Consider the following 12,785-nt stretch of genomic DNA (forward strand, 5'->3'; position numbering starts at 1 on the left):
CACTAGGTACACGCAGCAAACACCCCTCCTCCAGCTGTGACAATTAAAAACATTTCTGGACATTGGCAATGGTCTCTGGGGATGTGGGCCAAAACTCCCCTGGTTGGGGACCTCTGTTTTATTGCTGGTCCTGGAGGATTAGGTGTGAGAGCTCACTTTATGAAAATGCATTGAGCTGTACATGTAGATTTCATTAGTGTTTCTGCATACATATTAAACTAAAAGTTTTTAAAATAAAAAAAAACAATAAATAACTAAAACAGCCAAAAATTTTAGAGCCAGCAGGGACAATAGATACAGTGTCATTTAATGTCTTGTGCAGATAAAGAAGCTAAGATCCCAGAGGCTCAGGGTCCTGCGGCCAGTGGGACCCGGTAGAGAACCCCACCCCGGCTTCTCCTTCCCCGCCCTGCCCCCTCCCCCCCAGGCAGACTCGCTCCCAAATGCAGCCCAAGTCAGAGCCAAGGCCAATCCCATGCAGGGACTCGGCTGGACCTCTGGACCCCAAATCCCATTGTGGAAGGGACTTGGTGGACCCGACACCCACACTCTGCAAAGAGAATTCTGAAAACCAATATCTCATGCAAACAGGATATTAGCTTTTGTCAGAAAGATCAAAAAGGGCTTGAGGTTTTTCTTCTCAGCCTCAGCCTCCCTGCCTCTCCCTCCCGACGTTATCTACTTGCTTCAGTCTCAGGCAGGAAGAGATGGCAGCGGGCGAGACACAGCTCTACGCCAAGGTTTTCAACAAGCTCAAGGGCCGCAGCACCCCCTCGCTCCTGGACCCCCTCCTGGGCATGGGCTTCCCGGCACACACCGCGTGAGTACCGCCCTGCCGGGCCATGTGCCCCGGACCCCAAGCTGACCCCTCTGGGGCCACAAAACTGCAGGCGACTCAGAGCACTTACTTCCTGCTGAGGGGTACACCAGGCAGGGCCAGGGACCGGCTCAAAATGAGGCCTTTTCTGCTTTTATAAATGACATGATCTTTGCCTTTTGCAAACAAACTGCTGGCCGGTGACGGAGGGACCCTGAAATTTGTGACAATTGGAAGCAGGGTTTGGAGGGGCCTGGCTGCACCGCCTCATTGGGCAGCTCGGTGAATCTGAGACGGCTTTTCTGACTCGAATTTGAAAGCCCCAAAGCCGACTGGGTCTCTGATGCTGGGGCTTGTTGAAATACACAAGAACGTATTTCTAACTGTGCAGGAAACCCCTGTCCTCAGGGAAGTCTCTTGAATGTCAGATAATGAAGTGAAATGGTTAAGGAGCTCCTCGAGCAGGGTGGACACGATCCCACTTCTCCAGGGAGAAGGGCCACACAGAGACGACTCCGCCCTGAGAGCTACCCTCCGGGAGCAGGAAGGGTCCCCCAAAACAATGAGCTTTGAGACCAACATTGGGTTGCAGCTTCCACAGTGGTCTTAGATCTGGTCCTCTTCACGTGCTTATTCACGTGGGAAATACATCAGAAGTCCCCTTAGGTAACCTTGGATTCGGGAAGGGGCAAACTTTCCTTAAACAGATAAGAAACCCCTGCCCAACTGCATGGAATGACCCAGGCTGGACCCCTTTCCTCTTCCCCAACCCAAATCAGGACTTGATTGTCGCGTCATGGTCGTAGTAAACTGGGGACTGTGAGACAGGGACAGAAACAGATGTGCACAGGGTGCCTGCCATGGGCCGGACACCGTCCTGGGCACCGTCCATCAGGTGAAGACGGGGACATCGAGGCCAGAGAGGGCAGGTAGTTGGAGGGGCAGGGCTGGGACCACACTCCCGGTGCCTATAAAGCTCACGCTTTATTATGTGACCGAAGCCGCCGTTGGAGGCACACTCAAAACTCCTTCCAATTTAAACGCTGGCCGTGTATTGGAGGAGGAGAAGTGTGTTTTAAATGTCTCCCTTAGGCAGGAGCGCCCAGGTAAAGCTCTGTTAACCCCTCCAGGCAACCTCATCCCTGCCAGGATCCTCTGAAATAGCAGCGCTAGGCACTGGCCATCTCAGGCTCCTGGTCAACTCTGGCTATTTCTGGGCTGAATTCCTGGATAAACTACCTTCACCAAACTCCATTCTGTCCAGTTTGGTCCCCTTCAGCTAAGCTCAATTCAATGTATTATACACTCATCCAAGATTCAAGGATGAGTAAGCCATGGTTAGAACCAGCGAGCTTGCAGTCTGGTCGGGCAGGCAGACAGACTCAAGTCCATTGAGATGAGGGACGTGGTGACCATGTGGGAGGTGGGGAAGCACAGGAGGGCTGCACGGCCACCCTGCTGGGGTGGTTTGGGGAGGGCGTCCTGGAGGAGGAGCTCTGGGCTGAGTCTGAAAGACCCAGTGCCATTAACCTCAGGGCACGTTAGCACCTGGCCACATCTGGGCAGGGAGGCACGTGTGCAAGCCAGGGATGTGGCCCCGCACGGCCAACTTGAAGGTCCGAGAGTGGGTCCACCTGGCTTGGGAGCGGGTGCATGGGGGAGGGATGGGCAGGCGGGATTCAGGCGTGAGTGGACCTCAGGACAGGAGCCCTCGGACTCCGTGCCAGGGACTGGGGGTAGGGGCCAGGGAAGAAAAATGATGGACTGAGATGCAAGCTGTCTGCGTTTCCGAAACCACAGTGGGGACTCCTCTGGTGGCCCAGTGGTTAAGACTCCATGCATCTAATGCAGGAGGCGCGGGTTGGATCCCTGGTCAGGAAACAAAGGTCCCATATGCCGTGCAGCATTGTCAAAAACGTGGAAAAAAAAATTAGCCAAACATTCTACCAAAATTTCTGTTACTCATCTGCTGTTTAAAAGCTCGTGAGTCAGCTTGCTGGAGCGCAGAGGACTTCCCCCAATTCTCTTCCTTCCCTACGTGTGGGTCACGTGCCAGCTTTGTGAGCCTTGATATGGAGTCTGTCTGGGCACTGACTCTGACATCAGGACCACCTGCCTAGTCCTTCTAAGTAACTTATGAAAACAAATCCTCATGACATTTTCATAGGTTTCTGCAACTGTCCATAATCTTCATAAACATATTTTCTTAATCATCGTACTCAGGACTCTTGTACCCGCTTCCTTCCTTACAATCACTTTAAATCATCTTCCTAGATGCCGGAGTCTTACATGTGTGTTTCTTAATAAATTCTATACCATAATTCACTCCAAAAAAAATTAGCTAAAACCACAGTGATGCCATGTGGAGGCCTGGGCACTGCATCCCGCTGTGAGGTCTCCCTGTCCCGCCCCTGCAGGGATCCCCGGAAGATCCCATGTGTTGCAGGGACACCCCTGTCTCTATGACCTTTTCCAAAGAACAGTAGGCAGGTTCTGAGAGCTCCTTGCGTTCTCCCTTCCCACAGGCTCAAGGCGTTGGCAGCAACTGGAAGGAAAACGGCAGAGGAGGCATCAGACTGGTGAGTGGGGCGCCTGCAGGTCTCCGCAGGGTGGGCGTGGGAGGCGCCAGGACACTCCGGGGTGCGGGCACCTCCATGCTGCCCAGCCGGCCCCCAGCGAAGCAGTAAAGAGCCCCGGTTAAAATGGAAAGCAAAAGATAGAGAACTATGAGCAACTCTTTCTTCACTTAGAGTTCTGATTTAATGCAAAAATGACTGTCAATGAGGAAACACATTCATGTGATTTGTTGAGTGAGTGAATAGGGGAGAGCCATTTCTGCTGATAGGAAGTCGAGGCTGCCACTCTCTCCACCTCTGACGGGGCAAGAACTTGCAGCTGGTGGTGAATGCCCCCCAAGGCCTCACACATTGCCAGGTGCCTGGGGGTGGGGGGGAGCCCTGGGTTCCAGACGGCTCCGCCAGCCCCCAGCTCTGCAGCTCTGCCAGCCGCCTGCTGCTATGGGCCTCAGTTTTCTGCCCTGGGAGTCAGAGAGAACACCCCGCTCTCTAAAACCTGGTCCCGCCCATGTGTACCACGATGCCGTCATTGCTGCCCGGAGGTGGGAAGTCCCCTCGTGCTCCGCCCCAGAACAGCTGCAGGGAAAATCACCCAAAAACCCCAGGTCCCACCAGGCTGGGGTCCCCACCCCCCAGAACAAGATGGCAAGCACTGGCGCCGAGTCTCTAAGTGCTCAGCGTGTCCTCGGCGGGGACTCTCTCCTCCTCCAAAAACTCTAGGCCAAGGGCAAAAATGCAACCCCCGTACAGGACAAAGGGAAACACCTGGGACCCTCTGCGCTAGATTAACTCTAAGGTCGATTGCCAAATTGGAATTAAAAACCCAGCCCACTGCCGTGAGGGTCGTGGTTGGTCCCTGCTAGTGGTGACTCAGTCAGAAAGCCCAGCAGACCCACCAAAGAACAGGGAGACAGCAGGTCCCCCGGACTCTGCAAGGCTGGGCCCACCCTCACTTCTGGTTGGGGGCGCGCAAATTAGGAAGCTGTTGACAGCAAAACGCAGCGTCCGGCATTGGTGAGGATGAGGGGAAGGTGGTCTCTTTCTAGCCGGTTGCAACTCGGGGTGAAAACGTGCGCAGCTTCCGCCCAGCAGTTCACATCCAAGTACATTCCCCTGGAGAAGCACAAAGTGCCTGAAAGGACGTGGGCAAAGGTCTTGATCACAGTGCTATGAAATTAAAAAGAAAGCAATTTAAATGTCCACCAGTGGCATGGATGGCTGAAGTATTATACATGCAGGTGGTGGACTGTTACACAGCCCTTAGAAGGTTCTCCCTGACAGACTTAACCAGATGTACATGCAGCACTGTGGAGACACTACGAAAACATAGTGTTGACTAAAATATGCAAGTTGCAGAATAATTTGAACAACTGCTTATGATTTGCATAAAACACACACAAGTGCTACCTATGGATTTGTTACTGAAATGTCGAGAAGAAACAGAGCAGAGTAAGACTTGAGGTTTCCTCTAGAAAAAGGGAAGTGAGCTACGATGAAGGGGGTATAGCTTCCTCTGTTGGTATTTTTTTATTATTAAGGAGAAGGTATTTGTGTGTATCTAATGTTTTCTCCAGTGGTTGTACCCTGATTTCTAAATTTAATATTATATCATAAGCACTTCTCTGAGTATCAAAAATTATTCAAATCCATACTTTCCAAAGACTACATGATAAAGTTATTACCACTTATCTAGTTTTTCTCCTTCTTTCCTATTATAAACAACCATACAATAAATATTTTATACACGCAGTTTTATCTGCACTTTTTGCTTTGGATAAATTTCTGGCAGTAGAATTATTAGTTCAAATGGAATGGGTGTTTTAAGGTTCTTGATACATATTGTCAAGTTGCTTTATATAAAGGTTGCAGAAATTCATCTTTAAGTCTCACCGCACCTTTGACACAATTAGGTATAACTTATCCTCTGAGAGACAGTCTGTTAATTTGACAAGTGAGAAAGGTGGTGTCTGGTGATTGCCTCAAATTTTTTTTTTATTATTATTGGTGAGAATGAACTTGAATTGGGGGCTGTAGGTCATTTTTCCTAGTATTTAAAATAACTTTCTGAGTTGAAAGAAAATATAAGAGCCACGTAAGTTCTGTCTAGTTCTTTGCAGCTTTGATTTTTACGTTTAATTTGAAGTTTGAGATAAAATTAAAATGTGTTTTTTTCCACGACATTTTCAACGCTAAGGAGACGCCTGGCCCACAAAGACCAGTAGAAGACTGGGTTTTGAGTGTTTCTGTCCTCTTTCTCTCCTCTCCTGGGTCTGTGGCCTGGGAATCCGACTGGCCGGGGTCTGAGACCTGGGTGGACTCAGACCGGCTCTGTGGCCACGCCCAGTCCCCCGGGCTCGGCGAGTCCCGCCCCGGTGTGGACACCTCTGCCCCGCCCAGCCCGCTGTTCTGAGTCCCTGTCCCTGCTGTCCTTTGTCCTCCCTGGGGAAAGACCCTTTTTTTTTTTTTTAACTTTATAGTGCTGTTTTTATTTTTTAAACTTTAAGGTTAGGAATGTTTTTCTGATTATAAAAATAATACTTGCTCACTGAAGAGAATATAGAAAAGATTGAAAGATGCAAAGAAGATAAAAACCATCTCTAAGCCCATCAGCCCTAGTGTCTTGAATGAGTCTTTACATAAACAAACTTACGTATATGTTTTACATATATATGTACCATGCTAAATATAGATTTTTTTTTATGATGGTGTGTTTCGCCAATTACAGTTAAAATAAATGTCTCATATTGATCGTTTGCCAGTATACATGTGAATGGTTCAGTGTTCACCAGTGTGCTGGGTAAAACCCCCTGGAGCAGGGCCTTACTACATGGAAGTTATATTGCTGTGACAGACCAATCCCTTCAGTTATAAATGTCTCCTGGTTCCCTTCATGATTTTCTGACCCATAAGTTGATTGGAAAACTAGAAATATGGGGGTTTACAAGCTGTCTGTTGGTTATTTATTTTTAAAAAATATTTATTTGCTATGTTGGGTCTTCGTAGCTGCACGCAGGCTTTCTCTAGTTGTGGTAAGCGGGGATTACTCTTCGTTGTGGTCCATGGGCTTCTCCTTGTGGTGGCTTCTCTAGTTGTGGAGCAGAGGCTCTGGGCAGGCAGACTTCAGTAACTGTGGCACGTGGGCTCAATGGTTTCGGCTTGCGGGCTCAGTTGCTCTGCAGCATGTGGGATCTTCCTCGACCAGGGGTCAAACCCATGTTCCCTGTATTGGGAGGCAGATTCTTAACCAGCCCACTACCAGGGAAGTCCCAGCTATGGATTTTTTTTTTTTCCTTCAGTGTTGAATTTTTTTTTTAAGAAATTTTATTGAGATACAGTTAACATACAAAAAACTGCATATATTTAGAGTGTACTATTTGGTAACCCAATCTCCCAATTCATTCCCCCCCAACCCTCCCCGCTTTCCCCACTTGGTGTCCATATGTTTGTTCTCTATATCTGTATCTCTATTTCTGCCTTGCAAACCGGTTGATTTGTACCGTTTTTCTATAGTCCACATATATGTGTTAATATATAATATTTGTTTTTCTCTTTCTGACTCACTTCACTCTGTATGACAGTCTCTAAGTCCATCCACGTCTCTAAAAATGTCCCAGTTTCATTGCTGTTTACAGCTGAGTAATATTCCATTGTATATATGTACCACATCTTCTTTATCCATTCATCTGTTGATGGACATTTAGGTTGCTGCCATGTCCTGGCTATTGTAAATAGTGCTGCAATGAACATTGGGGTGCATGTGTCTTTTTGAATTATGGTGTTCTCTGGATATATGCCCAGCAGTGGGACTGCTGGGTCATGTGGTAACTCTGTTTTTAGTTTTGCAGGGAACCTCCATACTGTTCTCCACAGTGACTGTATCAATTTACATTCCCACCAACAGTGCAAGAGCATTCCCTTTTCTCCACACCTTCTCCAGCATTTACTGTTTGTAGATTTTCTGATGATGCCCACTCTGACGGGTGTGAGGTGATACCTCCTTGTAGTTTTGATTTGCATTTCTCTAATAATTAGTGATGTTGAGCAGCTTTTCATGTGCCTCTTGGCCATCCGTATGTCGTCTTTGGAGAAATGCCTATGTAGGTCTTCTGCCCATTTTTGGATTGGGCAGAAGACCTAAATAGGCATTGTTTGTTTTTTTGATATTGAGCTGGATGAACTGTTCATATATTTTGGAGATGAATCCTTTGTCTGTTGATTCGTTTGCAAATATTTTCTCCCATTCTGAGGGTTGTCTTTTCGCCTTGCTTATAGTTTCCTTGGCTGTGCAGAACCTTTGAAGTTTCATTAGGTCCCACTTACTTATTTTTGTTTCTATTTTCATTACTCTAGGGGGTGGATCAAAAAAGATCTTGCTGTGATTTACGTTGAAGAGTGTTCTTCCTAGGTTTTCCTCTAGGAGTTTTATAGTGTCGGGACTTACATTTAGGTCTTTAATCCATTTGGAGTTTATTTTTGTGTATGGTGTTAAAGAGTGTTCTAATTTCATTCTTTTACATGTAACTGACCAATTTTCCCAGCACCACTTTTTGAAGAGGCTGCCTTTACTCCATTGTATATCCTTGCCTCCTTTGTCATAGTTCAGTTGACCGTAGTTTATCTCTGGGCTTTCTATCCTGTTGCATTGATCTATGTTTCTATTTCCGTGCCAGTACCATACTGTCTTGATCACTGTAGCCTTGTAGTATAGCCTGAAGTCAGGAAGCCTGATTCCACCAACTCCGTCTTTCCTTCTTAAGATTGCTTTGGCTATTCGGAGTCTTTTGCATTTCCATACAAATCATAAAATTTCTTGTTCTAGTTCTGTAAAAAATGCCATTGGTAATTTGATCGGGATTGAATCTGTAAATTGCTTTGGGTAGTATAGTCATTTTCACAATGTTGATTCTTCCAATCCAAGAACATGGTATGTCCCTCCATCTGTTTGTGTTGTCTTTGATTTCTTTGATTAGCGTCTTATAGTTTTTTGAGTACAGGTCTTTTACCTCCTTGGTTAGGTTTATTCCTAGGTATTTTATTCTTTTTGTTGCAATGGTGAATGGGATTGTTTCCTTAATTTCTCTTTCTGATCTTTCATTGTTAGTGTATAGAAATGCAAGAGATTTCTTTGTGTTAATTTTGTATCCTGCAACTTTACCAAATTCATTGATTAGCTCAAGTAGTTTTCTGGTGGCATCTTTAGGATTTTCTATTTATAGTATCAGGTCATCTGCAAACAGTGACAGTTTAACTTCTTCTTTTCCAAGTTGGATTCCTTTGACTTCTTTTTCTTCCCTGATTGCTGTGGCAAGGACTTCCAAAACTATGTTGAATAGTAGTGGCGAGAGTGGACATCCTTGTCTTGTTCCTGATCTTAGAGGGAATACTTCCAGTTTTTCACCATTGAGAATGATGTTTGCTGTGGGTTTTTCGTATATGGCCTTTATTATGTTGAGGTAGGTTCCCTCTATGCCCACCTTCTGGAGAGTTTTTATCATAAATGGGTGTTGAATTGTGTCAAAAGCTTTTTCTGCATCTATTGAGATGATCATGTGGTTTTTATCTTTCAGTTTGTTAATATGGTGTATCACATTGATTGATTTGTGTATATTGAAGAATCCTTGCATTCCAGGGATAAACCCCACTTCATCATGGTGTATGATCCTTTTAATGTGTTGGATTCTGTTGGCTAGTATTTTGTTGAGGATTTTTGCATCTAAATTCATCAGTGATATTGGTCTGTAATTTTCTTTTTTTGTAGTATCTTTGTCTGGTTTTGGTATCGGGGTGATGGTGGCCTCATAAAATGAGTTTGGGAGTGTTTCTTCCTCTGCAACTTTTTGGAAGAGTTTGAGAAGGGTGAGTGTTAGCTCTTCTCTAAATGTTTGATAGAATTTGCCTGTGAATCCATCTGGCCCTGGGCTTTTGTTTGTTGGGAGATTTTTAATCACTGTCTCAATTTCATTACTTGTGATTGGTCTGTTCATATTTTCTATTTCTTCCTGATTCAGTCTTTGTAGGTTATACCTTTCTAAGAATCTGTCCATTTCATCCAGGTTGTCCATTTTATTGGCATATAGTTGCTTGTAGTAGTCTCTTATGGTGCTTTTTATTTCTGTGGTGTCTGTTGTAACTTCTCCTGTTTCATTTCTAATTTTATTGATTTGAGTCCTCTCCCTCTTTTTCTTGATGAGTCTTGCTAGATGTTTATCAATTTTATTTATCTTCTCAAAGAACCAGTTTCTAGTTTTATTGATTTTTTCTATTGTTTTCTTTGTTTCTATTTCATTTATTTCTGCTCTGATCTTTATGATTTCTCTCCATCTACTAACTTGGGGTTTTGTTTGCTCTTCTTTCTCTAGTTTCTTTAGGTGTAAGGTTAAATTGTTTATTTGGGATTTTTCTTGTTTCTTGAGGTAGGATTATATTGCTATAAACTTCCCTCTTAGCACTGCATTTGCTGTTTCCCATAGGTTTTGGATCGTTGTGTTTTCATTGTCATTTGTCTCAGGTATTTTTTGATTTCCTCTTTGATTTCTTCAGTGATCTCTTGGTTATTTAGTAGTGTACTGTTTAGCCTCCATGTGTTTGTGTTTTTTACAGTTTTTTTCCTGTAATTGATTTCTAATCTCATAGCGTTGTGGTCAGAAAAGATGCTTGATATGATTTCAATTTTCTTGAATTTACCAAGGCTTGATTTATGACCCACAATGTGATCTTTCCTGGAGAATGTTCCATGTGCACTTGAGAAGAATATGTAATCTGCTGTTTTTTGATGTAATGTCTTATAGATATCTATTAAATCAAGCTGATTTATTGTGTCATTTAAAGCTTGTGTTTGCTTATTAATTTTCTGTGTGGATGCTCTGTCCATTGGTGTAAGTGGGGTGTTAAAGTCCCCCACTATGATTGTGTTACTGTCGATTTCCTCTTTCATAGTTGTTAGCATTTGCCTTATGTATTGAGGTGCTCCTATATTGGTTGCATATATATTTATAATTGTTATCTCTTCTTCTTGGATTGACCCCATGATCTTTACATAGTGTACTTTCTCATCTCTTGTAACATTTTTTATTTTAAAGTGTATTTTATCTTATATGAGTATCGCTACTCCAGCTTTCTTTTGATTTCCATTTGCATGGAATATCTTTTTCCATCCCCTCACTTTCAGTCTGTATGTGTCTCTAGGTCTGAAGTGGGTCTCTTGTAGACAGCATATATATGGGTCTTGTTTTTGTATCCATTCAGCCAGTCTGTGTCTTTTGGTTGGTGCATTTCATCCATTTACATTCAAGGTAAATGTTCCTATTACCATTTTCTTAATTGTTTTGTTTTTGTTTTTGTGTGTCCTTTTCTTCTCATATGTTTCCTGCTTAGAGAAGTTCCTTGAGCATTTGTTGTAGGGCTGGTTTGGTGGTGATAAATTCTCTTAGCTGTTGCGTGTCTGTAAAGCTTTTGATTTCTCCATCGAATCGGAATGAGATCCTTGCTGGGTGGAGTATTTTTGGTTGTAGGTTCTTACCTTTCATCACTTTAAATATATCATGCCACTCCCTTCTGGCTTGTAGAGTTTCTGCTGAGAAATCAGCTGTTAACCTTCTGGGGGTTCCCTTGTATGTTATTTGTCATTTTTCCCTTGTTGCTTATAATAACTTTTCTCTGTCTTTAATTTTTGTCAGTTTGACTACTATATGTCTTGACATTTCTCCTTGGGTTTATCCTGCCTGGGACTCTCTGCACTTCCTGGACTTGGGTGGCTATTTCCTTTCCCATGTTAGGGAAGTTTTCAACTATAATCTCTTCCAATATTTTCTCGGGTCCTTTCTCTCTCTCTTCTCCTTCTGGGAGCCCTATAATGCGAATGTTGGTGCATTTAACATTGTCCTAGAGGTCTCTTAGGTTGTCTTCAGTTCTTTTCATTCTTTTTTCTTTATTCTTTTCTGCATCCGTGATTATCACCATTCTGTCTTCCAGGTCACTTATTTGCCCTTTGCCTCAATTAATCTGCTATTGGTTCCTTCTAGTGTATTTTTTGTTTCAGTTATTGTGTTGCATATCTCTGTTTGTTTGTTCTTTAATTCTTCTAGGTCTTTGGTAAACTTTTCTTGCAAATTTTTGATCTTTTCATCAGTCTTTTTTCAAAGTCCTGGATCATCTTCACCATCATTATTCTGAATTCTTTTTCTGGGAGGGTTCCTATCTCCTCTTCATTTAGTTGTTTTTCTGGCATTTTATCTTGTCCCCCCCCAACCCTAACCCTAACCCTAACCCTAACCCTTCATCTAGTACAAAGTCTTCTGCCTTTTCATTTTCTCTATGTTTCTGTGGCTGTGGTTTTCAGTTCCACAAGACAATATACTGCTGATATTGCTTGATACTGCTGTCTGCCCTCTTGTGGAGGTAGCTATCTAGGAGTCTCGTGTGTGCTTCCTGATGGGAGGGACTGATGGTGGGTAGGGCTGAGTGGGCGGAGCTCAGTAAGACTTTAATCTGCTTGTCTGCCAATGGGTGGGGCTGTGTTCCCACCCTGTTGGTCATTTGGCCTGAGGCCACCTAGCACTGGAGTCCCCAGACTCTTTGATGGGTCTAATGGCAGACTCTGGAAGGGCTCACACCCATGAGCACTTCCCAGAGCCCCTGCCACCAGTGCCCCTGTCTCCTCAGTGAAAGCTGCCCCCCACCTCTGCAGGCAACCCTCCAACACCAGCAGGTAGGTCTGGTTTGGTCTCCTATGGAGTCACTGCTCCTTCCCCCTGGGTCCTGGTGAGCACACTTTTTTGTGTGCCCTGCAAGAGTGGAGTCTCCATTTCCCCCAGTTCTGTGGAGGTCCTGCAATCACATCCCACTGGCTTTCAAAGTCTGATTCCCTGGGGGTTCCTCCTCCCATTGCTGGACCCCCAGGTTTGGAAGCCTGATGTGGGGCTCAGAACACTCACTTTAGTAGGTGAACTTCTGTGGTATAACTGTTCTCCAGTTTGTGAGTCACCCACCCAGCATTTATGGGATTTGATTTTAACACGATTGCGCCCCTCCTAACATCTCATTATGGCTTCTCCTTTGTCTCTGGATATGTGGTGGGGTTTTTTTGGTGAGTTCCAGTGTCTTTCTGTTGATGATTGTTCAGCAGTTAGTTGTAATTCCAGTGCTCTTGCAAGAGGGAGTGAGCACCTGTCCTCCTACTCCACCATCTTGATTCCTCCTCAAGACTCTTTTTTTTTTTTTTAATTCTCTTTTTTTAGTCTTTATTGGAGTATAATTGCTTTACAGTATTGTGTCAGTTTCTGCTGTACTATGAAGTGAAAGAGCCATATGCATACATATATTCCCATATCCCCTCCCTCTTGAGCCTCCCTCCTAACCTCCCTATCCCACCCCTTTAAGTCTCCACAAAGCAT

General features: G+C 44.5%; 1 protein-coding gene across 2 annotated transcripts in view; it reads left to right on the forward strand.

The window, feature by feature from the left end:
* The first annotated feature begins 432 nt into the window (after positions 1–432).
* The window catches only part of UBASH3A (ubiquitin associated and SH3 domain containing A), a 52,082-nt gene continuing 39,729 nt past the window's right edge, over positions 433–12,785 (forward strand). The window contains exons 1-2 of one of the 2 annotated variants that reach the window (XM_057697276.1): positions 433–820; positions 3,343–3,396. In XM_057697276.1, coding sequence (XP_057553259.1) covers positions 708–820; positions 3,343–3,396 — 167 coding nt within the window. In that variant the 5' untranslated portion in view covers positions 433–707. The remainder of the gene's footprint in view (positions 821–3,342; positions 3,397–12,785) is intronic. The other variant, XM_057697277.1, reaches the window with a different exon arrangement.

The sequence above is a fragment of the Hippopotamus amphibius genome, chromosome 10 (genome assembly GCF_030028045.1).
Source record: "Hippopotamus amphibius kiboko isolate mHipAmp2 chromosome 10, mHipAmp2.hap2, whole genome shotgun sequence".
In the NCBI taxonomy this organism is placed as follows: Eukaryota; Metazoa; Chordata; class Mammalia; order Artiodactyla; family Hippopotamidae; genus Hippopotamus; species Hippopotamus amphibius.